General features: G+C 40.6%; 2 protein-coding genes across 2 annotated transcripts; one reads left to right on the top strand and one right to left on the bottom strand.

The window, feature by feature from the left end:
* Positions 1–737: 737 nt before the first annotated feature.
* Positions 738–1,289, bottom strand: LOC122004736 (cytochrome P450 94C1-like). The gene has a single exon (XM_042559577.1). The coding sequence runs from the start codon at positions 1,287–1,289 to the stop codon at positions 738–740; it is 552 nt and encodes a 183-aa protein (XP_042415511.1).
* Positions 1,290–16,771: 15,482 nt separating this feature from the next.
* On the top strand, positions 16,772–23,544 carry LOC122007151 (protein ENHANCED DOWNY MILDEW 2-like). The gene is made up of 6 exons (XM_042562955.1): positions 16,772–16,903; positions 19,794–19,853; positions 21,792–21,910; positions 22,497–22,560; positions 22,648–23,185; positions 23,289–23,544. Exons 1-6 carry the CDS (start codon positions 16,793–16,795, stop codon positions 23,513–23,515), a joined length of 1,119 nt encoding a protein of 372 aa, XP_042418889.1. The 5' UTR covers positions 16,772–16,792; the 3' UTR covers positions 23,516–23,544.
* The last annotated feature ends 2,779 nt before the right edge of the window (positions 23,545–26,323 follow it).

Here is a 26,323-nt window from a genome sequence, read left to right as displayed (position 1 = left end):
GGACTTTTAGAACTTGAGATAGGGAAAATTGGGTCGTTACAATTCGCCTTTTTATTGTAACGACCCGGCCCTTGGGCGGCCCTTGTGGCGGCCCAACTGGCGGCCCTTATGTCGTCGGCCCATTTGGCGACCTCTCATGTCGTCGACCGACGACCTTTGGCCGTGCCGTTACTCACTAGGACTTTCCACCCCTGGCCAGTGGATTTTTGCCTCTCCCAGGATTCGAACTCTAAACCTCCAGGCTTAAGTATTAGAGTTTATGAATCCTGGTAACCAAGTGAGACGACCCTTGGGCGGCCCTTGTGGCGGCCCAACTGGCGGCCCTTATGTCGTCGGCCCATTTGGCGACCTCTCATGTCGTCGACCGACGACCTTTGGCCGTGCCGTTACTCACTAGGACTTTGATCTCACTTGGTTACCAGGATTCATAAACTCTAATACTTAAGCCTGGAGGTTTAGAGTTCGAATCCTGGGGGAGGCAAAAGTCCACTTGCCAGGGGTGGAAAGTCCTAGTGAGTAACGGCACGGCCAAAGGTCGTCGGTCGACGACATGAGAGGTCGCCAAATGGGCCGACGACATAAGGGCCGCCACAAGGGCCGCCCAAGAGGCCAAAGGGCCGGGTCGTTACACGATAGTCGCCTTGAAAGACCGGGTACTTGTAGGCACTCTCCAGTGCAAAGATCCCTCTCTCGCACCTCAGCCAGCGCTGCGGGCGGAAGTCGCCGCAGTCCTCCCCTCACAGCTCCTCCATCCACCCCATGGTGTAGGTGTGGTACGTCACCCGCGTCCCTCGTCGCACCACCATCCCGTCCAGCAGCACATTGTCCGCCGTGCAGAACTTGGAGTCGAACTGCACCGACGGGAAAATTTGCATGCTTTCGAAGATCGCTACGTGCACGTACTGCATGTCCCTCATCTTATTCACCGTCACAATGACTGCCTCACCGCTGCCCGAGAGGGCGCGATTGATCTTCTCCCGCATCGGGCCGCTCACCTCCACATGGCGTGCCAGCAGCCAAAAGAAGCTTTTGGTGAGTGCCGAGGCGCCGATGTCCCGCCCCGCGAGGAGAAAGCTGACCACAATGTTCCGCAAGTACTCGTCGTCGTGCCGCAAAAGCAGATCATGGTCGTTGGCGCACCCCAGCTTCCTCCTCTTGTGGATGAGATCGTTGGTCAGCACATTCACCACTCTGATCGCTTCCCGAAGCTTCCTCTCTGAGCCAATCCGGAGCAACCGCTTCGCCTTCCAAACCAACGACACCGTGGCGGTCTCCCGCCACGCAGACATGCGGACATCCTGCGTGTCGTTATCATATCTCGACCTACGTATCGATATCACATCTCGATTTACGTGTCGTTATACTAGGTCCCGACCTTCATGCCGCCTTTCGAGTCCATGCCGCGTCCGGCTTTGTGCTGTCAGCTCTTCATCCAACCCATTTATCTACTCTTCTGGGTTACAACAACTCGAGCAGTGTCCCACCTGAGTGCCCCCCTGATCAAGATAAGTCTCCGTACTTATTTTACATTACATTTCATTATTTTCGTATCAATATGTTGTTTATATATTCGTTGGATTTGCCTCAAACATCGGGATATCAGGAACCGAGGCAATCCGATCACTGGCTGTAGGTAGCGTTGATCAGATGACTTTGGACGACTTGGTCAACATGGAGGATAGCTCATCATATCTTCCACCTTCGGGGCATGACGACTTGGTCAGCATTGTAGGCATATCATCATCAGTATTCCGTCTTCTCAAATTTTCGACAGGATAAAGAATTTATTAATTGATTGCTACATTGTAATAATTAATTTCAGACACATTTATATAAAAAGAGATTATTGCTTTAAATATAATATATGAAATGATATTTGAGGATATATATATATTAAATACGAATCTAATTTTTTAAGTCTTATAACCATCATTCGAAAGGGAGCTTGAATTCCTATACCCTCATATTACTCAGCAATGGTCCATTCCTATATTTAGAGTAATGAATCCGTGAGTTCCATCATCATTTCCCTAAATCAAGTACCAAATTTCATTCCATTCTCATTCCAAACCCCCCAAACAAGCCTCCCCTGAATATGTAATTGACTAATTTTAAAACTTATCTACGGATTCGAATATTCGACAACTGTAATTAAATTGGTTCAGAGTTTACCGTAATAAGTTAATAAGGGGCATCAAAATCCCAAGGTTCGAACGTTTCATTCTCGTGCGTGAAATTAAATCAAACAGTTAAACGTCAAGCGATTAATGCGAATCGGAGATACAAATCCTAAAATCTCACCCGCGAAACTACCTTCTTCTAATTCGCCAACGCACGCACAAAAGCATCTTTAAATCTTACGCTTCTCCCCCGTTTCCATCCATAAGAATCTAAACGTTTCTTCCTCCCTTCGTGCGCTACTTCGTCTCTCCTTGCATTAATTTTTTTTTCTCATCGAAATCGGTGGCGGTGGGGGAGAAAGGAAAGGAGGAGAGTAGAGCGATGGGAGCGGGGTCGAAGCGGTCGATCAACACCGTTGTGGGATGGGTGACGCGGCAGCCGTCAAAGGTCAGGGCTTGCCTCTGCGTCGTCGTCAGCATCGCCGCGCTCGTCTTCCTTGGCCTCGTAGTTCATAGCCACGACAACCTCTTCGTCGCCGCCGAAGATGCTCACGCCGTCGGCATCTCCGTCCTCATCTATAAGCTGGTTAAGGAGCGGACTTGCACCACCATCCCGTCCAGCAGCATGTCGTCCACCGTGCAGAACTTGGAGTCGAACTACACCGGCGGGAAAAGCTGCATGCTTTCGAAAATCGTTGCGTGCACGTACTGCATCTCCCTCATCTTATCCACCATCACGATGACCGCCTTACAGCCGCTCGAGAGGACGCGATCGATCTCCTCCCGCATCGGGCCACTCACCTCCACATGGCGTGCCAACAACCAGAAGAAGCTGTTGGTGAGCGCCGAGGCGACGGTGTCACGCCCCGTGAGGAGAAAGCTGACCACGATGTCCCGCAAGTACTCGTCGTCGTGCCGCAAAAGCAGATCATGGCCGTTGGCGCACCCCAGCTTCCTCCTCTTGTGGATAAGATCGTTGGTCAGCACGTTCACCACTCTTATCGCTTCCCGAAGCTTCCTCTCTGAGCCAATCCGGAGCAACCACTTCGCCTTCCAAACCAACGACACCGTGGCGGTCTCCCACCACGCGGACAGCCTGCGTGTCGTTATGATATCTCGACCTACGTATCGATATCACATCTCGATTTACGTGTCGTTACTAGGTCCCGACCTTCATGCCGCCTTTCGAGTCCATGCCGCGTCCGGCTTTGTGCTGTCAGCTCTTCATCCAACCCATTTATCTACTCTTCTGGGTTACAACAACTCAAGCAGTGTCCCACCTGAGTGCCGCCCCTAATCAGGATAAGTCACCGTACTTATTTTACATTACATTTCATTATTTTCGTATCAATATGTTTCTTATATATTCGTTGGATTTGCCTCGAACATCGGGATATCAGGAACCGAGGTAATCCGATCACTGGCTGTAGGTAGCGTTGATCAGATGACTTTGGACGACTTGGTCAACATGGAGGATAGCTCATCATATCTTCCACCTTCGGGGCATGACGACTTGATCAACATTGTAGGCATATCATCATCAGTATTCCGTCTTCTCAAATTTCCGACAAAATCACGAATTTTTTAATTGATTGCTACATTGTAATAATTAATTTCAGACACATTTATATAAAAAAAGATTATTACTTTAAATATAATATATGAAATGATATTTGAGGATATATATATATATATTAAATACGAATTTAATTATTTAATTCTTATAACCATCATTCGAAAGGGAGCTTGAGGGGGCGCTTGGTTCGGGTAAGGGAATGAGAATGAGAATAAGAAAGATTGCGAATATTAATGAAATGAGAATGATTCCTATACCCTCATATTACTCAGCAATGGTCCATTCCTATATTTAGAGGAATGAATCCGTTAGTCCCATCATCATTTCCCTAAATCAAGTACCAAATTTCATTCCATTCTCATTCCAAACCCCCCAAACAAGCCTACCCTGAATATGTAATTGCCTAATTTTAAAACTTATCTACGGATTTGAATATTCGACAACTGTAATTAAATTGGTTCAAAGTTTACCGTAATAAGTTAATAAGGGGCATCAAAATCCCAAGGTTCGACCCTTTCGTTCTCGTGCGTGAAATTAATTCAAACAGTTAAACGTCAAGCGATTAATGCGAATCGGAGATACAAATCCTCAAATCTCACCCGCGAAACCACCTTCTTCCAATTCGCCAACGCACGTACAAAAGCATCTTTAAATCTTACGCTTCTCCCCCGTTTCCACCCATAAGATTCAAAACGCTTCTTCCTCCCTTCGTGCGCTACTTCGTCTCTCCTTGCATTCGTTTTTTTTTCTCATCGAAATCGGTGGCGGTGGGGGAGAAAGGAAAGGAGGAGAGTAGAGCGATGGGAGCGGAGTCGAAGCGGCCGATCAACACCGTGGTGGGATGGGTGATGCGGCAGCCGCCCAAGGTCAGGGGCTTGCCTCTGCGTCATCGTCAGCATCGCCGCGCTCGTCTTGCTTGGCCTCGTAGTTCATAACCACGACAACCTCTTCGTCGTCGCCGAAGCTGCTCACGCCGTCGGCATCTCTGTCCACATCTATAAGCTCGTTAAGGAGCGGACTTGCACCACCATCCAAGCCAGCAGCATGTCGTCCACCGTGCAGAACTTGGAGTCGAACTGCACCGGCTGGAAAAGCTGCATGCTTTCGAAAATCGCTGCGTGCACGTACTGCATCTCCCTCATCTTATCCACCATCACAATGATCGCCTCGCTGCCGCTCTAGAGGACGTGATCAATCTCATCCCGCATCGGGCCACTCACATCCACGTGGCGTGCCAGCAGCCAGAAAAGGCTGTTGGTGAGCGCCGAGGCGATGGTGTCACGCCCCGTGAGGAGAAAGTTGACCACGATGTCCCGCAAGTAATCGTCGTCGTGCCACAAAAGCAGATCCTGGCCGTTGGCGCACCCCAGCTTCCTCCTCTTGTGGATGAGATCGTTGGTAAGCACGTTCACCACTCTGATCGCTTCCCGAAACTTCCTCTCTGTGCCAATCCGGAGCAACCGCTTCGCCTTCCAAACGAACGACACCGTGGCGGTCTCCCGCCACGCGGACATGCGGACAGCCTGCGTGTCGTTATCATATCTCAACCTACGTATCGATATCACATCTCGATTTACGTGTCGTTACTAGGTCCCGACCTTCATGCCGCCTTTCGAGTCCATGCCGCGTCTGGCTTTGTGCTGTCAGCTCTTCATCCAACCCATCTATCTACTCTTTTGGGTTACAACAACTCGAGCAGTGTCCCACCTGAGTGCCCCCTGATCAGGATAAGTCACAGTACTTATTTTACATTACATTTCATTATTTTCGTATCAATATGTTGTTTATATATTCGTTGGATTTGCCTCGAACATCGGGATATCAGGAACCGAGGCAATCCGGTCACTGGCTGTAGGTAGCGTTGATCAGATGACTTTGAACGACTTGGTCAACATGGAGGATAGCTCATCATATCATCCACCTTCGGGGCATGACGACTTGGTCAGCATTGTAGGCATATCATCATCAGTATTCCGTCTTCTCAAATTTCAGACAGGATCATGAATTTTTTAATTGATTGCTACATTGTAATAATTAATTTCAGACACATTTATATAAAAAAAGATTATTACTTTAAATATAATATATGAAATGATATTTGAGGATATATATATATTAAATACGAATCAAATTTTTTAATTGATATAACCATCATTCGAAAGGGAGCTTGAGGGGGCGCTTGGTTCGGGTAAGGGAATGAGAATGAGAATAGGAATGATTGCGAATATTAATGAAATGAGAATGATTCCTATACCCTCATATTACCCAGCAATGGTCCATTCCTATATTTAGAGGAATGAATCCGTGAGTTCCATCATCATTTCTCTAAATCAAGTACCAAATTTCATTCAATTCTCATTCCAAACCCCCCAAACAAGCCTCCCCTGAATATGTAATTGACTAATTTTTAAACTTATCTACGGATTCGAATATTCTACAGCTGTAATTAAATTGGTTCAGAGTTTACCGTAATAAGTTAATAAGGGGCATCAAAATCCCAAGGTTCGACCGTTTCGTTCTCGTGCGTGAAATTAAATCAAAAAGTTAAACGTCAAGCGATTAATGCGAATCGGAGATACAAATTCTAAAATCTCACCCCTGAAACCACCTTCTTCCAATTCGCCAACGCACGCACAAAAGCATCTTTAAATCTTACGCTTCTCCCCCGTTTCCATCGATAAGATTCAAAACGCTTCTTCCTCCCTTCATGCGCTACTTCGTCTCTCCTAGCATTCATTTTTTTTTCTCATCGAAATCGGTGGCGGTGGGGGAGAAAGGAAAGGAGGAGAGTAGAGCGATGGGAGTGGGGTCGAAGCGGCCGATCAACACCGTGGTGGGATGGGTGATGCGGCAGCCGCCCAAGGTCAGGGCTTGCCTCTGCGTCGTCGTCAGCATCACCGCGCTCGTCTTCCTTGGCCTCGTAGTTTAACCACGACAACCTCTCCGTCGCCGCCGAAGCTGCTCACACCGTCGGCATCTCCGTCCACATCTATAAGCTGGTTAAGGAACGGACTTGCACCACCATCCCGTCCAGCAGCATGTCGTCCACTGTGCAGAACTTGGAGTCGAACTGCACCGGCGGGAAAAGCTGCATGCTTTCGAAGATCGCTGCGTGCACGTACTGCATCTCCCTCTTCTTATCCACCATGACGAAGATCGCCTCGCTGCCGCTCAAGAGGACGCGATCGATCTCCTCCCGCATCGGGCCACTCACCTCCACGTGGCGTGCCAGCAGCCAGAAGAAGCAGTTGGTGAGCGCCGAGGCGACGGTGTCCCGCCTCGTGAGGAGAAAGCTGACCATGATGTCCCGCAAGTACTCGTCGTCGTGCCGCAAAAGCAGATCCTGACCGTTGGCGCACCCCAGCTTCCTCCTCTTGTCGATGAGATCGTTGGTCAGCACATTCACCACTCTGATCGCTTCCCGAAGCTTCCTCTCTTAGCCAATCCGGAGCAATCGCTTCGCCTTCCAAACCAACGACACCGTGGCGATCTCCCGCCACGCGGACATGCGGACAGCCTACGTGTCGTTATCATATCTCAACCTACGTATCGATATCACATCTCGATTTACGTGTCGTTACTAGGTCTCGACCTTCATGCCGCCTTTCGAGTCCATGCCGCGTCCGGCTTTGTGCTGTCAGATCTTCATCCAACCCATTTATCTACTCTTCTAGGTTACAACAACTCGAGCAGTGTCCCACCTGAGTGCCCCCCTTGATCAGGATAAGTCACCGTACTTATTTTACATTACATTTCATTATTTTCGTATCAATATATCTCTTATATATTCGTTGGATTTGCCTCGAACATCGGGATATCAAGAACCGAGGCAATCCGGTCACTGACTATAGGTAGCGTTGATCAGATGACTTTGGACGACTTGGTCAACATGGAGGATAGCTCATCATATCTTCCACCTTCGGGGCATAACGACTTGCCGCGGCCTAACGCTGGTCGCCAGCCGACCAGCTCCCGGTGGGTATCGCCGCCGAACTGAAGGATGCTGGAATTTCGTTCTATGTAAATCCCCTGTACAAAAATTTATACGAGCACAGAACCTTTCCTAGCAACCTACATGCTTGATCAGACATGTGTTTGATCAATCAAACAAGTTCTTGATTGACCAAAGCGCACCTTGCTCGAAGCACAAGATCGCTGACATCTTGTGTTGGTATTCAAAATTGATATGCAAAATCAATACAAAGAAAAATGAAACTAGATATACAGCGGAATTAAAGAACTAGTTATACCTTTCTTCGTAGCTAAAGACCTCAAGATCTTCTGTCGTATTCCTCTCCTCTTCTTGAACGCCGTGTGGGCGAAGATCTACCAAGACGACACCACCCTCTTCTCTTCTCTTCCAAAATCGCCAACCACAAAAGAGTCGCTAGGATGGGACACCTTCTAATCTTCTTCCTTCTCTTCTTCTTCATCTTCTTCCTCTTCTTGCTTTTCTTCCCTTCTTCAAGCCGCCGACCACCAAGAACAAGAAGTGCCGCCGACCCTAGCTAGGAGAGGAAAGGGGCGCGACCCTTGGTGGAGGTGGTGCCGACCCTCAAGGATGAGGGGAGGGGCGCTGGCCCTAGCTTGGGAAGATGTGAGTGGCGCCGACCACCAAGGGGGAAGAGGGGAGATGAGGGGTGCCAACCACAAAGGGAAGGATGTGTGTCGCCGACCCTAGGTGGAGAAGGGGCTTGAGGACGATTAGGAAGATTAGAAAGTTAGGTTTTGGGACCACCACCTACTCCTTTTTTATAGGCTTGCCATTAGTTACAAAGAAAGAAAAATTAATAGAATTTTCTTTAGAAAAAATCTCCTTTTTATTTTTTTTCTAAAACTAATTCTGTTAAGAAAAAATCTCTCTTTCTTTAACCAAGTTAAACCAAATCAAGTTAAGTTAAATCAAACTAAGTTAAGTTAAACCAAACCAAGTTAAATTAAACCAAACCAAGTTAAGTTAAACCAAACCAAGTTAAGTTAAACCAAACCAAGTTAAATTAAACCAAACCAAGTTAAGTTAAACCAAACCAAGTTAAATTAAATTAAACTAAGTTAAGTTAAACCAAACCAAGTTAAATTAAACCAAACCAAGTTAAGTTAAACCAAACCAAGTTAAGTTAAACCAAACCAGATGGGTGGATGCGAGGCTTTATATAGAGGCTGCAACAGGGACTTAGAGGAGGAATTGGTTTAGGCCTCCTGATGGGCTTGAGCTTCCTATGTTCGGCCTGAACACCCAACCCAAGTCCATCAATAATAGCTCATACCACTAAAGGGTTATTATTGAACTACCGTACAAATCTCATATTACAATAGGAGCTCCTTATCATGAGTGTGTTAATCTCCCCGTGTTTAAGATATCATATGTCCGTTAATTAAATGAGTTACTGACAACTCAATTAATTAACATCTAATTCCAAGAGTAGTACTACTCAATTTCATTATCATGTCAAATTAAGTCCACCTGTAGGGTTTATATAATAATCCTTATGAGCTCCTCAAGGGGACATCATTAACCTAAATTAAATAGGACACAGTTTCCCTTTATAATCAACAACACACCATATAAATGGTATTATCTCCCAACTCATTGAGCCTATTGATTTAACGAATAAATCTCACTCATTGATAAGTTAAAGAACTAAATACTAAGTATATATGTTTGTTATTATATCGGGATTAAGAGTACACACATCCATAATAATAGAGGTTCTGTTATTTTATATAGTCAGTATAAATCGAACAACCTCAAATGGTCCTGCTCAATACACACATAGTGTACTAGTGTAATTTTATAGACACCAGTCCACTGATCATCAAGGAGACGCAAGAAGGTCGCCGGAATGGTACCAACATCAACAACAAAGGGAATGTGCTAATCCTTCCCGAGCCTCGAACGATCGGAATAAGCACTCTGCTAGGGAGGAAGAAAATAGAATCAATGCCGCCCGAGGAGAAATAAGTATCATCGCCGGTGGACTGACTAGCGACGACTCCAATCTAGCCCGGAAGTCGTACGCGCGACGACTTGAGATCCATGCAGTAGGATGCAGCCGGGAGAGGGCGAGCGAGCTCGAGATTAGCTTCGGACCTCAGGACTTGGAGGGAGTCGAGATCCCTCACGACCATGCCTTAATCATCCGAGCGGTGATCGTTAATTACACCATTCACCATATCTTTGTTGGCACAGGAAGCTCGATGAACATAATTTTTAAGAAGGCGTTCGATCAGCTGCAAATCGACCGAGGTGAGCTGCTACCTATGACGACCCTGTTGTATGGATTCACTAGCAATGAAGTTTTGCCGATCGGCCAAACAAGACTAACCATTTCACTCAGAGAGGAGCCGCTCAGGAGGATTAGGACCATGAACTTCATTGTGGTGGACACCCCCTCAGCATACAATGTCATCCTAGGACGACTAACCCTCAACGAGTTCAAGGCAGTAGTCTCTACCTACTGCTAGAAAATTAAGTTCCCGGTAGATGATCGGGTTGGAGAACTCAAGGGCGACCAACTTGTCGCTCGGCTCTGCTACGTCGAGATGGTCAAGACCGAGGCCAAAGCCGCTCGGAAGAGTCCGTGACTCAAGGTAAACACTATTACAGAAAAACCTCCTGCCCTCGTGTACGAAGAAAAAGAAGAAGTCCAGATCCATCCTAGCCGAGCGGAGGCCACTACTTTCATGGATGCGGACTTAGAGCCCAAGCAGAAGACAGAATTGGTCGCTTGTCTCCAGTCTTGATTGTAGTTTCAATCTTGAGTCTCGTTTTCACCCGAGTCTCGACCTTAATATCAGTCTCAAATTCCAACAACACCTACATCTCAGCCTTAATCTCAGTTTCGGATCCCAACATCACCCGAGTTTCGACTACAACCTCAATCCTAGTCTCAGTCTTAGAACCCGACATTACCCAGGTCTTGGCCTCAACCTCAATCTCAATCTTGACATCATCCGGGTCTCAATCTCAGACCTCGACATCACTCGACCAGTCTCAACCTTAGTCTTATATCTTGACATTGTCATTGTTTTAGCCTCAGCACTCAGTAGCCAACTTCATCTATCCTCAAGGCCACTTTACATTGACGTTATTTTCTCATCCACTCTTGGATCATATCCACACTAAACCCTCATTGACAAAGCTTATTTTCCTAGAAGTTATGAACAATGATGGGGAATTATTCAAATCATGTAGCACTAGGTGAATGAAGAAGCGATTAAGGGGTTATGAAATATAGTCCCCTAGATACCTTCCTTCAAACACGTGGCATTGGGTGAGTGAGAAGACAACTAACGAGTATTGGATCTAGTTCCCACACTAGCTCATACGAGGATGATAGAGGAATACGCATTACAACGTCTAACAAGAATATATTCTTCTGACAACTATATAAACCCTAGAGAGAATAAGGACAAAGAATTTTTTACTCTATAGTTTCTACAACTTCATCAGGTTCTCTCTTTCTTCTCTATCTTCTTACTCTCGTATATTACCTCAAGTAAATCCTAACTTGAGCGTTGGAGTGACCTGTGGGGAATTTCTGATACAAATCTAATTCTCTATTGGAGTACCTTTCAAGTCCTTTCATCCTCCTCACCAATAATCTCTGAAGAGCGCGTATATCAACTCGTTCATTGATTGTTGGTTTAACTATCTATGATATTTAGCCGAAATACTAGACAATCACAAATTTTTTTAAAGAGGACTTTAAGACATTCTAAATTTTATAAGAAATTAGGAGTCATGAAAAATTGGCAGTAATTATGAACAATATAGATCTAGTAAAAAAAGAAAATAATCTATGTAAAATAGTATAAATAAGTAAAAACAAATAAACAATTATATTCTTATTTAATTTTCTCCTCCACATCAACCTAATTGACCACCCTCTCATCTTCTTCTTATTTAATTTTCTAAAAAGAAACTACTGTTTAGTTGGATCATTCTCACATAACTCCAGCCTTTTTTTTTTTTAAAAAAAAAAAATACAAAGTAACTTCCCCAAGTGCATGAGAAGATTAAAAAAAATGGAGCAGGTAAAACAGAAATTAGATCAAAGAGTTCTAAACTCAATTATACATCTGATATTTTTTTTATTTGATTTTATATTTTATAATTATAATAATTGATTTTCAAAATTTGACTTGGTGGTATTCAGGTTAGGTATTCTCCCAGTTAAATAAAAACTTAAATTTAGTTTAGAATGTGCAGTAGCTATTATATTCATAGTTATTCCAACGTATGATAAATAATATCTTGTTTAAGTTAAGTCAATATTGATCAATAGTATGTTAACTCAATCCAACATATTCATATTATATTAGAAAAGTTAATTGCTATAATATATAATAGCTATAATTTATATCTAGTGTTCCTATTTAATTCAAGTTAATACTAGCTAGTCAAATAACGTATTGTAATAATTTGTATTATGCAATATGATGAAATCCGTCAGATACGCCGTACGTAGTTATATTGTATTATGCAATATGATTTTATGCAATATGATAAAATCCGTCACTGAGATACACCGTAGCCGTATTGTATTATGTAATATGATGAAATCCGTCACTCACGATAAATCATGAAGCAATCACAACCGACTTAGAAGTTTAGCATGTAATTGTGTATCTTATTTAAAGAAAAAAAATAAATCATGGATACCTAAATGATAGCGTTCTAAGAATGACCGTGACCCAAAAGACTATATTATAATAATTTGTAAATGATAAATCATTTAGTCTCATTAAAAATATTATAATAATTTATAAAAAATGTGAAACCGTAGGCCCTCTTAGATCCGATCTTATAATATTATAATATTTTTTTAAAAAAAATTGATAATCCCAATTAGTCTTAATTATTTTTGGGATGACCGATCTGGTCTGAATATTTTCTACCGATCACTAGAATAAATCAGAAGTACACACGATCGTCATTCAAAAATTTAACATCTTTTAATTACGCCTGTCATTTGGAAAAAAAATTCTATTGATATGTCGTAGTTAGGGTTCAAATCATGAATACCTCAATAATAATCTAAATATTTTACCGTGGTATTATGGCCCGACGACATATTATAATAATTTATAGCTACTATAATATGTGGCTTAATTTTTTATTAAAAAATAAAGAGAAGTTATTATGATGATTAATAAAAAATTATTTTTTATAATTCTAATTAAAAAAGAGTCGTCTTTTCACTTTTACTAAGAATATATATATACAGATAATTTCATTGAGAGATGTTATAATATTTTATACAAATAAAAACTTATACATTTATAGTTAAACTTAGGTAGGATTTCATTTTATTCTTGTATATGCTGTGGGAATATTATTTCATTCTTTAAAATTTACTGATTTTATCGATCAAAATTATTAAAAATAAATATCCTTCAAACTACCCGTACTGCTATTGTCACATGGCTGGCTTCCGAATTCTCTTCTTACTATGAAAAGGCTCTATTTAGCACGATTTAAACGTTTTTGGGTAATTTTGGAAAACAAGATAAATGGTGGGGGTAAAACAAAATGTCCCATCACAATAAATTTTAACAAATGACTGGATCAAGTTGATAAAGTTGCCGAATACTTTAATCATACCATCTCCTAATCACTTCACCATGGGCTATAAACCGATTTCATAATTCATTTCTACACATTGAAGATAGATTATGAAATATATCTGGGAAAAATATAATCAACCTTTTACTATAATCGAATATTCTAATTATATAAATAAATTTTAAAATTATCAAATCCAGTATTCATGTCTAGGTTTCCCCCTTCCTCCTTCCCCCTTCGTATTCAGTTATATCTATCTCAATCGATTGTTATAGTAGAGTAATCAATTCAAAATATTACTATGCTGATAACAATTTTGAATCGATTGTTACACTATAACGATCAATTAAAAACTTAAATTCATGTTAAAAAATTGTTGCTTTTACGTATAAAAATAATATTTAAGAAGATAATATAATTAAGAAAATTAGAAGAACAGATAAGATAATGTTTCATATTATTTCAAATTTTTTATATATGTAAGTAATAATTTTTTTAACACAAATCGAAGTGATGATGATGCGATGATGAGATGAGGATAGATGGAAGGGAGGATAGTTTGGTCATATGACATTAGTGGGGTTTGGCGTTTGGGCTTCTGCGGCTAGGAGGAGGTCAGAAGAGGGAGGAGCAGGTCTTTTGGCGTTTGGTTTTCCGCCGCCACGAAAGGAAAAAGGAGGGGTCATCTTTCCTTCAAAGGCGGCAGCCACAAAAGGGGAGGAGGTGGGATGGAGTTCCGGCTTCGTGCTTCTCTGGGCCTCACCACCACAGGAAGAGACGCCTCACTGCCTCCTACTACCTTCCCCACATCAACGCCGCGTAGGAGTATCGCCGCTGTCTAACCCACGCTGACGCATCACTATCGATGGCATGCGTTGCTCGTCGTGCCGACGAACTTGGACCGGCAGCCCACCAGCAAGCGACACCGTGAGCCCCAGTGCGAACTTGGGAGTCTTCCGCCCTTCGCCGCCCAACACCTCGAAATCGAAGTGACGGACCACCGCGACCGCCACCGTCTTCATATCCATGATGGCCATCTCCTTGCCGAGGCAGACGCGATATGTAACGACCACCCTTCTTACTACTACTACTACTCTCTAAGAGTGACCGTTACTTAACTACTAACTCTACTTAACCGGTATAATTAAAAACCACGAGGAATCTCTACCGAAAAATTTCGGCAAAATCTCCCCTGTACCGATGACTAAATCATCAATACAAACAAACTATACTCAGCCACAAGCGGCTGGAACATATATCTTCACAACCACGCAGTATAATATCACAAATAAAAGAAGGAAACTACCCTAATAATAGCAAACAACAATATCACTCCATCAATAGAACCCAACTACAAATGCGGAATAAACTTAATTACAATTTTGACTCATAATAGCATTTAAAGAAAACTAAAGAACTCTAAACAGAAAAGTCTTAACAATTCCTTAGCAAACTCTTGATCTCCCCATAGTCCAGCCATCACACACCTTCATCACCACCACCTTGTCGCCTTCCTTACTAAATCTTTTCCTTTCCTTTATCTGCAGTAGGAGGAAGTGCAGTCTATAAGCATAAAGCTTAGTGAGTGCTATCTACTCACAAAAACTCGATATGCATGTATATAAATAAAAACATGCTAAAACTGAATGCTAACATATAAAACTACCCATGCTCCTAAATAGCAAAGGAATCATACTAACTGAAATACTAAACATGTGTAGCTAATCATGCTCATAAGAATAAAACTATAACGGCATGCTGAAAGCAAATAAAGCTAAACATGCTGAATAATCTAATAGCAAGAAAACAATTGAAACTACTACTGCATGCTTCAAATAACAAGAAAACTAACTTTCTAATTCTAGACAGATTTGAAGCTCGTTTCATTTGTTTCAAACTTATACTTTAATACTTCAAAATAATAATAAACTTCTTTTGGGCTCGGCATTGTACCACTTAGTGCGCATTCTTAATAAGAATCGAGGTAGCTAATCCCGAAACTACTAAGATACTTCTAGGCCTTGTCCCTAGGGGCAACTTGGAGCCCATCCCTTGGACCTTGTGTCCGGTACATGCCCTTTAAAAGTAAAATACTTTCTTTTTAACTATAACTTCTTTATACTTGCCCTTACTTGGCATTTAAGCAAACACCTTGTGTGCGCTTTTGATATTCAATATTCTGGAATTGAAATCAAGTCTAAACCTTAGTCTTTCTTGCTTATAGTTCTTAAAGATAGAAACTCATGCTTATGTAATAGCAAAGAAACTAATAACTGCATGCTCAAGATATTCTAATAGCAAAAGAGACTAAAAAGTATCACTGTGCACATCTAATGGCAAAGGGAACTGATCATGCTTAATTAATAGCAAATGAATTCTACTTATGTTCAACTAATAGCACTGAAGACTGTTAAGGCTACTGGTGTTCACACAAAGCTACTGTTAAGATTGTCCATGTTCATTTGATAACAAACAAAGCTACTGTTATTTAGTAATAGCATGGAAGGGTTGTACACATAAATGTGATAACAAATAAAGACTTAAACTGAAATGCTATATACGTGATTCAGGCCTATTGCAATTTAAAAGAAAAGTGCATTCTTAATGAAATAAAACTATTCTGCTAGACATAACTTCCACGTCTACTGCATAAACTAAAAGAGTACATTATTCTAAGCCCCAAATGGAGCTGTTCGGCCTGTAGAAATGCAAAGAAATTAGCTGGTATAAGCTCCACAGGAGCTGTCCGTGCCCTGCAAGTTATGATAAACTAGTCCGTGCCCTGTAGTTATGAATTAATTCTTAGTTTACCTTTATTTCATTCAGAAAGATGTAATCAATCTTGAAGTTAGCTTATGGATTTGAGCAAGATTTTATATGTTGGTGGCTTAAAGTTTGCTCTAGAATTGTCAATGTAGTGACACGTTGTATAGATTGTTATTACATGCTCATAGAAGGAGAGATCCACCACCTTGAAATGATTACATTTGGATAATTTTACTTCTCTACTTTAATATGACTATACTTTTGATGCGGGTTCCCTTCATGGGGAAAGTTATCATGCCATTGTTGCAACTTGATATAAGAACTGTTTTGAATAGAACCTATACATAGAGGAAACAAGTAATTAAGTAATGAGTAAAATAGTTCAGCAAGTTATGATAAACTAGTCTAGCACTCCTCGAGTTAGAGATAGATATTGATTGTGCTCACTCTGATTATATAGATTAGTTAAATGAAAACTTTTTAAATGCATGAAATTATCATCATATGCTTCTTCGGTAGAGTGGGCTGTAAAATCTTCTTAGAAAGAAATACCTTGTATAAATTATATTGTTTGCACCTTTAGTTTAATTTGTTTTATGAGAAGATGATCTTCCCTATAATCCTTGTCCTTCTAGCCACAGCTACAAAATTGTGAAGACTAATATGGATTGCATTCTGATGGCTTAATTTATTATTGCAGCATAGAATGATAGATCCCCTCCTAAAACAAGTCACCTCTTGAATGTGTATGTTTATCTCCAGATGGTTGATTTCCGCTGTGGTGCTAATGATTTCAGCATTTTAATGAAAGAAAAGCTTGATTCTGCTGGAAAGAAATGCAATTTCAAGAACTATGATATCATACAACCGAAGGTAAGAACTGAAAAATAAAAATGTCTTCTTCAGTTTTCTTTTTTGATCTTTGTAATATGTACCTGTTCTGATATTGATCCTACCCATGTTTATCAATAATTGTAGGCATGCCATTTCATGTTTGATTCGCCAAATTTCAAAGATTTTCAGAGACTTATTTGAGAAACCTCTGCTTTCATAAACTATAGTAGTTATGGGTCCTAAATATATCTTTGCTTGGCTACGTGTGCTGGGCCAATTTTACTCTTAAGTGATTTTGTTCTCTTTTTGTTAAATGTTGTATATCCTGCATTTTCATTTTTTAGTTAAATAACATTCATCAATTTTAATGTTTGTTTCATGCAGCAAGTTATTTGTAAGCTGGGCAAAAGGTAATGTAGCTTGAGAAATTGTTTTGGCATAGGTCTAGTTAGCACTACACACAACTAGACTAGGTTTAAAGTCAGGTTTTATTGTGCAATCCCAAGATGGAGAAATCCATGGAATGCATCTTACAAAAATAGATAGATTTTCTTATTTGCCTACCCTTGCATGTGCACATGCTGTGTGTTGGTAATTGCCTTTTGTAGTGCTGATGGAGAAATAATTTTCTTTTTAGGATATAACAGGCGTACCATTCTAATGTGACAGCTTATATGTCACATTAGAAATATAGAAGTCTCTCAGTAGCTTACTATAATCTATCAGAATAAGAAAAGTGAAATTTAACCTTCAGACTTAGTATGCATAATAATAAAGAAACTATGTTAGACCCAACCAGCCAACCAGTTGGGTCTGTTAACATCAGAACTTACTGAATTGTGATGAACTAGAAAGAATGTATGGTTCATTGAGAATCATTATTCTGTTCTTCAGAATTTATGGTTCATTGTGCTATGTTGAACAATTTGAACTTCTTTGCACCTATAATATGTTCTGAGGCGGAAAAGATAACGAGAAAATAAGGACAGGGAGGATGCAGTGATTGATAGAAAATTTTCATAATCTAATTGATCACAATTAAGATTCTTTTACCTTGTGCAAAATTCCAGCATACATTGGTTTCTAGTTTGGAGTAACATTTAGAATTGTGCTGCTGCCCATTCTAAACCTTGGTGACCTCAAAGTTGTTCCGGCATTTGTTTGATTTGCTTGCACTGAGTCATGGAAAAAAGCTCTTTGCTTGGAGAAAGGAGATTGTTTTTGCAATTTGACGAAACTAGTTTAGATTGAATGCAATTTAAAAATGCCCTGTTTGGATTAATTTGGTTAGGAATGGCTACAGAAACACTTTTCAAGTCAATATTACAAAAGTAGATTCTTCTCTTTCATTTTCTTTATGTAGTGGAATCGTTTGCCTACTTGAATATCTATTCGTATAAATATGGATGTACGACTGATCCTGTCCGAAAATTGAGTCGGACGAAGGCTGGTCACGGTGGCCTGATTGTTAACGGAAAGTCATGGGTGATCCGGCTCTCACGGGCGGCTAACGCTGCTGCAGACCTCTGCACACGCTCAGACGATCCTCCTTCGTTAGAGACCAAAACCCCAGGGAAAAAGTCCCCGGGTCCGGCCCTCCGACGCTCAAGTCAGGTATTTTTTTCCCCAGAAAAACACAGAGAGCAAAAAACAACTGAAAGTGAAAAGTTGTGGGAAAAAGTGATGCGAGAGCGTACCCGCGTATGAAGGATCCTCCCCCTTTTTATGCACCCGCCTCCCTTCTGGAACCTGCAACTATGTCAGAAAACGTTAGACGCGGGGTTTTGTCGTATAGTCCCGGACACCTGTCGTGCTGCTATTGGTTGCGAAAACATCTTCTTGTTTAGGAACCTCCACCTTTACACATGGGTTTTGTCTTGTAATGAAGGACATCTGTCAGGCTGCTATTGGTTATGAGGGCATCTTTTTCGTTTAGAAACCTCCGCCTTCGCACATATTGCTGGTATGTAATGATTACCCCTTGACGGACAATTGTGATTCTCCGGCTTCCGCACGGCTTAGTTCATCCGATCTATTGTGGCCTGCACCTGCCTCGCCTCCTTCGATCAGATCCAGCCTCTAAGCGTCACCTGCCAGTCGAGCTGTCTCTGAACAGCTCTGCCGATCCCGACCTGTATCGTGTGACTTATGCTCCGGGCCTTCGAACACAGGCCTGTAGATCGAGCTGTCTCTGAACAGCTCTGCCGATCCCGACCTGTACCGTGTGACTTGTGTTCCGGGCCTTCGAACGCAGGCCTGTAGATTGAGCTGTCTCTGAACAGCTCTGCCGATCCCGACCTGTACGTGTGACTTATGCTCCGGGCCTTCGACTCGCAGGCCTGTAGATCGAGCTGTCTCTAGACAGCTATGCCGATCCCGACCTGTACCGTGTGACTTGTGTTCCGTGCCTTCGAACGCAGGCCTGTAGATCGAGCTGTCTCTGAACAGCTCTGTCGATCCCGACCTGTATCATGTGACTTATGCTCCGGGCCTTCGAACGCAGGCCTGTAGATCGAGCTGTCTCTGGACAGCTCTGTCGATCCCGACCTGTACCGTGTGACTTGTGTTCCGGGCCTTCGAACGTAGGCCTGTAGATCGAGCTGTCTCTGAACAGCTCTGTCGATCCCGACCTGTACCGTGTGTTTCACCTGTCGTCCCCCTTTGTCTTTCGACTACTTTGTCCCCTTGATCGACAAGTCAGCCTGACCTCTGAATACCACATATGCCTGACTTTGACTGCCCAGTCAGCTTGACTATTGACTGCCCAGTCAACTTGACTATTGACTGCCACATCATCTTGACTTTTGACCACTATATGGCCTTGACCCTTCTCACCCTTTCCTTTTGGGCCCCCCATTACCAACCGTATCAACGACATTGCTATGTTTAGTTTCTTGTACGACTTACCAATGATGTTTGTTTTTCACAGAATGATTTCAATTTTGAAAGAAGAGACTGGATGACTGAATTGCCAACTGGATCAAAATTGGTAAGATATTTCACAAGTTTAGAAGAATATAATTATGTTTTTGTAATTAAAAGAAAACTATTACACCACGTATAGGATTTGACCAAATACCCAAAAAATAAATACTTCATTTGGGAACTAGCACTCTCTCAAGTTAGAGTATCGTTATTATCTATGTCCAACTTGTTAAAAACTAATGGAAAAATAAACTGACATAACAATGGAATATTATTGTAATGGTCGAGGGTTTTCATGATGCAATGATCTAGATCTTCAAAAGAGTTGATTGCCAGACATGATGAAAAATCTTCTTGAATTTATATCTTCTTCCTTTATTTGCTCAAATTAAGGATACCCTAGGATTCTGAAGTTTTTATAGACAAAGTGATAAATCATGAAGGGTTGCAAGAAAAATACTTATCTTTGTAATGGAGTTAATATTGTTGGAAAAATATTCCTCAAGAGAATGAGGATGATGCTAGAAGAGAGACATTGACAATAAGAGAGATTACTAATAAAGGTATTTTAGATAAAAATTACATTGGAGTTTCAACATCTACTCTAAGTAGGGGTGGGTAAAAAATTAGACATATCCAGCCTGTATTGAATTAAAAAAAGAACCAAACCAAACCAAAACTTGAGGTTTTCTTGGGTTTTAATGGTGTTTTGTTTGGATTTTGAAGACACGAAATATATTCTGGCTTTGGGTTAGGTCTTTCAGTTTTTATATAAAACTAGAAGAAACTGACTCAAGCCAGTTAGTTATTTATGCAATTATACATATGAATATATAATTATATATTATATAGTTATTACTTATAAAGTGGTAATGAAGACAAAAATAATAATAAATGATCTGTGCATTAATTGTATTTTATCCTCACCATAAAGTGACAATTTTTATAAAACCTAAAATTTTGCAAGTATAAAACCTAAAATTCCCAAAAGAAAACGTTCATAAATTCTGAAAAATTCAGAAACCTGAAAAGGCTGAAATCAGAACCCGCCTGAATATTTTTAGTTAGGAGTTTTTTCTATAAGGTCGGGCTTTGGTTCATGCATTTTTTATGCTCGAAATGAAACTGGTTCAGGTCCAAGAAGGTATCCTTTTATAGTGAGTCAGTTGAGGCTATTTGCGCACATGAAAGGTTCACTGTCAGAGCATCACTTGGGTGGCGGTCCAACTTGATATTGGCCCTTAGTTCCTTTCCTGTTAGGGCGCGTAAGATTGTGACAACCAATCATATTGGGTGTTGGATTAGAAGTTATCATGAAGGAACAGGTAGCTATTGTAAGTTGAGATGTGCATGCTAATCTAAGGCAAAGATGAGCTTGTGGGTGGGGCACAGGAAGTAGTGTGGATGCGGTAGGGTTATAGGGGCTGCTTTGAGTTCTCAATCGGATATGCAGCTGTTTCCTGGTGACAAAGTGCATAAACACATGATTGCTAGGATTACTCCTAGTTTGTGGCCTCGTGCAATGATCATACGAACAAGTTTGTGCTTGAGAGGGAGGTGCTAAGTCAGGGCTTCATGGTGTTTGCTAAATTAGCTAACAGAGAGGGTAGAGAGAAATTGACACTTTCTCATTGTTGAAGGAAAAGGGGAGTGAGAAAGAGTGACTGTTGGGGAAAAAAGTGGAGAAGGGAGAAGTCTGGATTTTGAAGAGGGGAAGGGAGGCTATGTCGTCATATCAGACTCACCTGTCTCCCTCTTAAAGCATTGAGAAGATTTTCCTAAACCTAGAAGAGTCTACTTATTCTCATACTAAATGAGAGGGATAAAATACTGTTTTTGTTATAATAAGAGAATTATCAAGTAATAATGTTATAATACCCAAAGTAAATACTCCTAATTAAAAACACATCATATGTCTGTCGAGTATAGCAACATATACTTCAAATTTCAGCAAAAGCTGTATTACTTTCCATTTGTTAAGTTCCTTAAATCTTTGAAACAGATCATGGGTCTCAACCCCCCTTTTGGTGTTAAAGCAGCTCTTGCCAATAAGTTCATAGATCATGCACTAAAGTTCAAGCCGAAGCTGGTTATTCTTATAGTTCCGAAGGAGACTGAAAGGTACATTTGTTAATGGGCAAAAATCAGAAGGGAACCCCTTATTTTCGTTATTGTTAAAAGGATCCCACATATTGAAAATATATCAGAAGGGCACCCCATCCCTTTTTTCATCCAAAATATCCATGTTCCAGCACTGTTGTAGCGGTGTTGGTTAAAACTGCTACGAGCAATTTTGGTCAAACTGTTATACACTGTTTTACGTAGGTCAAAACTGGTACAACGTGTAATAGTTTTGACTAAAATTGCTTCAAGTTTGAACTGTGAGCAATTTTGACCAAGTTGAAATAAGTGTATTGTTGATACAACAATGTTGCATGTGTAGTGATTTTGACTTAATTAAAGTAATTTTGCTCTACACTGTAATAGTTTTGACCAAACGTGCTAAAATAGTGCTGGAATAATGCCCATATTGGGATGAAGTATAGGATGAAACACTCTTCTGATGTTATTTTGAAACAGGGTTGCTCTTTTGAATTTTGCCCATCTTTAATCCTTATTATCTTGTTTCAATTTTTATTTTTTTGGTATCATCTTCTTTCGGTGAGTAAATTTCTGGTGTAATGTTTCATTTTCTCCTTATTAACAGACTTGATAAGAAACAAAGTAAATATGATTTAATATGGGAAGATAGTCAGAGTCTCTCAGGCAAGGTATGTAGACATCTGGATTGTCTGGTGTCAAGTATGAGAATGCCTTGTATGACCTTGAGTGACCTGTATCTAATCTTTTTTCTTCAGTCATTCTACTTGCCCGGCTCTGTCGATGTGAATGATAATCAATTGGAACAATGGAATTTGAGTCCACCTCCATTGAATCTGTGGAGCCGTGACGATTGGACAGTGAAGCACAAAAGAATAGCTGCACGCCAGGGACACATAGTCGAAGACCAGGGGCCTCCATTCAGAAAAGGAATTTTATCAGAGAAGCCAGTAGATAGTCTTCCAGCAGAGGACCATACGGAAGCTGAAATTTTGGTGAAGGATGCCACTTTAGAAGAGAAAAAAGCTAGAGATGAAAACCATAAAAGCTCTGATGGTACCAAGAGAAAGATCTCTCCCGGACATGCAAGCACTATTTCTCGTAAAAGGAGAAGAAAGAAAAAGGGTCAGGCGCAGGAAGAGAGGAAGAACGATGTTGAGTTATCAGACATGAGCATCTTGCCCGATCAGAATAGAAATACACCAAGTCATCTTCCGTTGGAACCATCATCTGTAGCTCCACAGGAAAGAGACTCACATTTAACTACTGGAGTAGAGTTTTCTTTTAAAGCGGGAGGTAATGACATTTCCGAAAATCTTGTGAATGACAACATTAATGATATTGCTAGGAAGTACACATTCTCATCTATACACTCCCCCTTCCTATGGCCAATTCACAGGTGGCCCTGCGTCGTCAGTGATGGATCGGTATGCTCCACATCTTGATATGACAAAGTATGCAAGGCCCATTAGTGAGGTCCCGTTCGGCCAGTTTCCTGGGAGAAGTGATCCATATGACTACAACATCCATGGAGCAAGGAGGGACCAAGCTAACTTCCCTCGATTTCCATCTGGACCACATTCATCTTCCTCCAGTCGAGGCAATTCTTGTGGTTGGATAGACTAATCACAGAAGTTTTAACAGATGCTGTTCGTTGTCCAGTGGCCGACAAAAAAGAGACAGTTATCCATTTTTATCTGCAAGATCCACGCACTTTCCTGCTCTTAAAAATATGTCAGATGAGCTGTAGTTGTGATAACACTTTTTACGACGTCCGGAATTCATATTAGCATTCACATGGTGGTTTGCACACTTGTCATGGTTCTTAACACGTAGCTTAAGCCGGTTAGAACGCTTAGACACGAACATTGTTGTGATACTCTTTTCACGCAAATGAAACCTAGACCTTGATCATTTCAGGTTGTTAAATAGGTACAATTTGGTGAGTCACAGGAATGCATTTCATGTTTGAATCGATTCCCTTCGTATATATATTTTTTAGGTAATCTAAGTGTCTAAGTTTTGTTCGACTAAATCTAGAAGTAGACGGTTTTGTTTTTGTTTGTTTGGTTTTATTTTTTTTATAAGTAAAAGATGATATCGTTCATCATAAACACTCTAATATTGCTAGGCTTACGATAAAATATTAGTAGATAAATTATGGGGGGAATTTATACAGGTACTTATTGTGTCAATGTAAGACAAAATGACTTTCCTTACGATGAACTAAGGCCGTACTTGGGGTGATTAGTTTGATCCCATGAAAATTTCCCATCGATCGTAGAGTAATCAGGAAACGTTTGTGGCAGACGGTCAAGAAGTCCAGCATTTTGTCATTATGCTTCTCATTTAAAGGAAATTTTTTTGTAAATGTGCTATTGTTGGGATGGAACATGAATGTCTGGATGACAACTTGATATTGTTTCGCTGCACCATAGTCCGGGGGTGAAAATCAATTCTTTTCTTGATAATATTAATTATTTTATTATTCCCAGGCTATAGTGACACTAACAGGAGAATCTTGGGTCAATTTCCCAACAAAAGTATTTGTCAGTGATTAATTCTTGAAAGTTTGGCTGTGATTGTCTGGCCACTTGGATCTTTTCGAATTTATTTTGATGATTAATAAGAAATTTTAATGGGACCAAATTCGTCAGAATTAGTCGGTTTGAAGTAGATACCTATACCTGGACTGGACAACAAAAAATTATCTTGCGAATGATTTTTTTTTCTCTTTTCATCGTAACCGAGAAAAATCAACTTTTCGCAATTGTGATCATTGGTTGGAGGTCCACCTCGGTTTCGCCCATCGGATCATCGGAGGAAATCAGGTCGTTATCAAATAGTTGCTGCTTGTGGAACAAAAATCTTACATGAACATTTCTAGGAAGCATTCGTGTGTGTGTGTATATATAGGATACAAAAGTTCATTGATCAAGTATGAGGAGGATTAACTTGCGACTTTTAGTGCCCCGTAGTTTTTAGAAACCGATAACTTAAGTTCCTGATTCCAAACAGGATTTAGATGTTTTAACCTTCTGGAAAAAGATTAGGGAAATTGTACAAACATGTTCAACTTTAGTTGTAGTAGTTATGGAGTTATAACTAGAGCCTACTCTGGGATGGCCCTTTGATCAGCCGTCAGGCCTAATTTTTTTTAAAGTAATTATTTTATATTTTTTTATGTAAAGCTTAAAAAAAATAATGATTTAATAATAAATTTTAAAATATTATGAATTTTTTTGTAAAAGTGATAAAAAAAAGAGAGAAAAACCCACAGAGTTAAAAAATTAAAATTCAAAATTAAAATTAATAAAATTTTATTTAAATCCAATAATATCTTAAAAAGATTAAATAATTTAACAATGTTAAAAAATTATCTAAATATTAATGAGAAAACTAAATTTTATATAAATATAATATTTTATTTTTTAAAAAATAAATTATTATTTTTTAAATCGGTCATTCTTAATCTCAAATTCAAATGAAAAAAATTTGAGCAAAAATGTTTAAAATATATTAAAGAGTTTATTATTATTATTATTATCTAGGGCCTCGGAAAATTTTGAGACGGTCCTGAACATGACACAATTTGAAGGATGTGACAAATAGACAATGTGAGGGAATATTCCCATGATGAATTTATGTAATTTTTCGATTTCGTGTGATTGCTTCTTAAAATATTTAAGAAAATCTTCACGGTGAATATTTATAATCTAATTATTATTATTATATTTTTCCATATATTCTTTTAACAATCTTTATAAATAGGCTTGTTAAATAGCCTAAGATGACAATTAACACAAGAAAGTAATCGTTTTCTCTGACTTTTTTACATTCTTTCAATCAGCCAAAATCAAGGATGGTTAAGGTGAGTCGATATTTCTTCTTAATTAATTAATTTCATTGTTAATTAGTTTAAATAGATTTGTTTTTGGTTGTTGAGGTGGTGATGAGGGTGCCGACGTCGGATGCAAAGAAGCGAACCAAAGCACTACAGACGACCTCAGGATTTCCCGGTAATTAATTAATTATTTCGTTAATATTCATTAGTTTTGCAGTCGTTAAATGCCGATCGATCATGGTTCCGGCAGGCGTTGTGTCGGTGTCGTGGGACAGAGACCGGCTGATTGTGGTGGGGGAGGGGATCGACTCGGTCAAGCTCATCGTCGTCCTGCGGAAGAAGATAGGCCCCGTCGGCGTCGAGCTCCTCAGCGTCGGCCCCTACTGGAAGGACGATGACGCGATCACCTGGTCGCCGCCGCCGCTGAGCTATAATTATACGTACCAACCCCCCGCGCAACCGTACTATCATCCATACCCGTACAAGGTGCGCAGTGATGAGCAAGAGAGCTGCAGCATCATGTAGAGATTTGTGTCATGAATTAATTAGCATGCACGATCGAGTTTTATAAGATCGTGGTTTGCTTGATT

The sequence above is a fragment of the Zingiber officinale genome, chromosome 7B, assembly GCF_018446385.1.
Source record: "Zingiber officinale cultivar Zhangliang chromosome 7B, Zo_v1.1, whole genome shotgun sequence".
NCBI lineage: Eukaryota > Viridiplantae > Streptophyta > Magnoliopsida > Zingiberales > Zingiberaceae > Zingiber > Zingiber officinale.
This window is presented reverse-complemented; position numbering and strand designations above follow the sequence as displayed.